At 43.7% G+C, this 2950-nt stretch overlaps 1 protein-coding gene across 1 annotated transcript; it reads left to right on the top strand.

The window, feature by feature from the left end:
* The first annotated feature begins 1622 nt into the window (after positions 1–1622).
* Positions 1623–2594, top strand: LOC127103835 (uncharacterized). Its single transcript, XM_051041076.1, has one exon. It carries the CDS (start codon positions 1623–1625, stop codon positions 2592–2594), a length of 972 nt encoding a protein of 323 aa, XP_050897033.1.
* The last annotated feature ends 356 nt before the right edge of the window (positions 2595–2950 follow it).

Raw genomic sequence — 2950 nt, 5'->3', positions numbered from 1 at the left:
TCTATTTGAATTTGTCTGATACAAAAGCATAAGCACATCACACAAACGAATTGAAATTCGTAACATCGTAATAAGGAAATCAATAGTTAGAATTCATAACATCAGATCAAATCAGGACCACCCCCTAGCATTGGGGGTTTAGCCTCTCATAGTATTCAAAGAAATCATAGTATAGAAATTAAACATTACAAAGAATTAGGATATTTTGATCTTCAATGGGTGATGCCCTTGAATCTCGCCGTCTTCGAATCCTCCGTAGTAGCTATCTTCTCCGGTGCAATGTTTCTCTTCGCACGTCAAAAAGTTCCTTCTCCTTTCTCTCCCAAGCCTTCTAATAGTTTCAGATGGATTTTCCTCAAGCAAAAAGTCCAAACTACCCTTAATGAGCAGAATAGGTTCACATGGCAAAAATTGAAGTTTCTAAGCCGCACCCAACAACACGGACCGTGTGTGTACACACAGGTGCCCGTGTTTGCTCTCCAACATGAGCATTTTCAAATCAAGCTACAGAGGTAACAACACGGGTCATGTTCATACACACGGGTGCCTATGTTAATGCACTGTTTTAAATAACACGGTCGTGTGTCACCACACGGGTGCCCGTGTTACTCTCTGTTTTTTCTCTCCAAGTTTGCTTTGCCTGACCAACAACACGAGCAGTGTTGTAGCACACGGGGGGCCGTGTTGACCTGTTGTCTCTTCATATTTTTGCCTTTCTGAGTATCCACAACTCCACTATTAGTTCTTTTAAACCTGTGCAACGGCCTGTAACAATAACACTACCAAAACGAAGCGTAAAAGAGACCTTTTTGACATAAACATGTAATAAAATGAAATGTGATAACAAACTAACAAAACATGAGAAATGACTATGAAACAACTATAAACAAACATAAATCTTACCAAAGTGATGAAAATATGTCGGATTAACGGTGGGAATTCAATGGAAATGGTGACCGATCAACAAGCTTGAGGTTTTGTGTGAATCCTTGGTGGACTTTGAGAACATGAAGCAGAATGGAATAGACCTTACTGAAGAACTCAGAAAGCAAGGGTGAGAAAACTACTTTCAAAGGCTCTCTGGTCCTGTCTATACCTATCTGGTAAAAGAATTTTGGCGGTTTGCAAACTCAAATGATCATTACATAGTGTCATATGTTCTGGGGGGTAAAAATCGTAATCACTGAGAAGTTCATCGCCTCCCTTCTGAACATGGAGAAGTTGGGGGAAGAAGGATATACAATATCAACCCTAGGGCAAAGTACATGTCCTAGGAAATTGCCCCAACCATTTTTAAACAGAATACTGAAGGCAACTCCGCCAAGAACAAGGAACTTCACCAGAACCTCCAAGTCTGGCTGAAAATCATTCTGGGAACCATTCATCACCGCCCATCCTCCAACTCTTAAGACTACATCAACACAGATCAGAAGTGCATACTCTACTGCCTCCACAAAGGGCTAAAGCTGAATTTGCCAGCGCTGCTGTTCAAATACCTAAGAGACTCTGTAAGAGACACTAGGAACAACATGAAGCCCAAAACCTACATTCCTCTGGGAAGGCTAATCTCTGACGTCCTGATCAAGAGCGGGCTGGTGGATCACCTGATTCACCACAATTTGATGGAAGATGTCACCATTGACACTGGAAGGCCTCTGAATGCTCGCAATTTGAAGAGCATGGGGGTGATTGAGCAAATTAGGATGAAACCCTCATTGGACACCTCCTGGGAAGCACTCAAAGATCAGAGGAAGATTCCCAATGGCCTCTACCTCTTCTCCAAAATTGATCCTCCAGAGGTTGTTGCCCACTATCTGCAGGATCTAGCTAGTCAAGGAGTGGACATCTCAGAGTTCTCTGTGGATTGGCTGCCTGGGCATCCACCCAACTTCATTAAGAGGCAACGAGAACACTCTGAGAAGTCAAAGAAGACCAAGAAAGCAAAGCTGGGAGAACCTTTTGTATCAAGACCTCCGGTACCTCTGATCAAATCTCCATATAAGTCTCTACCTCCTCCCTCTCGCTCTGTAAATTTAAAGCAAATTGCTTCTTCTCTTCCCCAGACCACACCCATCTACACTTACTATAAACCCTCTCCCTATACCACCAAACCATATGATACTCCCACCTCTAATCCATCATCACCTCCCTTTCAAAAATTTAATCTCTCCACCACAACCCTACCAATCTCTGAAGTTGAAATGCTTAACGAACCTATCTCACCAATCTTTTCAACACTATCTTCTTCACCTTACTACATCCTCTCATCGGACTCAGAACCCTCTGACCCCCAATCCCCCACCTTGGCTAAGCTTCAGGCTCATGCTCTTGCCTCACAACAACAACCTGAACCAGAAGCCAACACTCCACCACCATCTGAACAACCCACAACACCACCATCTGAACAACCACCAACTCCACCACCTGAACAACCACCACCACCACCATCTGAAAACATTGTTATCCCTACCTCTCAACCTCCCACTGACACTACCCAAACACCACAAGAATCTCCATCCCCCAACTCTGAACCAAAACCTACCTTCCCCACCCTAGAAGAAGCAATCTCTTTATTTGCTGTGTCTTCATTGTAGAAGATCATATCTCTATCTAAGAACTCTGGTATTAGTGACGATCCCTCTGTAGTGAGGATTCACTAGAACATAGTGATCAGATGGATGACCTCTGAGGCTTTCAAACTGAAAGGCCTCTCTGAACAAGTCCGCAACGACTTTATTAGAGAAGCTGGAGAAAGGCTGCAGGCACGACTGGTCAGAGAGGAAGAGGAAAAAGCCAAAAGAGAAGCAGAAGAGAAGGCTCGTCTGGAAGAAGAATAAAGGTTTAGAGAAGAAGCTGAAAAGGCAAGCAATGATGCTCTGGCTCAGGGGGAGCAATCAACCTCTGATTTCGCTCCTCTGGTCCTGAAGACTTTGGAAGAGTTGCATAAGGA

Source organism: Lathyrus oleraceus, chromosome 7, assembly GCF_024323335.1.
Source record: "Lathyrus oleraceus cultivar Zhongwan6 chromosome 7, CAAS_Psat_ZW6_1.0, whole genome shotgun sequence".
Taxonomy (NCBI): domain Eukaryota; kingdom Viridiplantae; phylum Streptophyta; class Magnoliopsida; order Fabales; family Fabaceae; genus Lathyrus; species Lathyrus oleraceus.
This window is presented reverse-complemented; position numbering and strand designations above follow the sequence as displayed.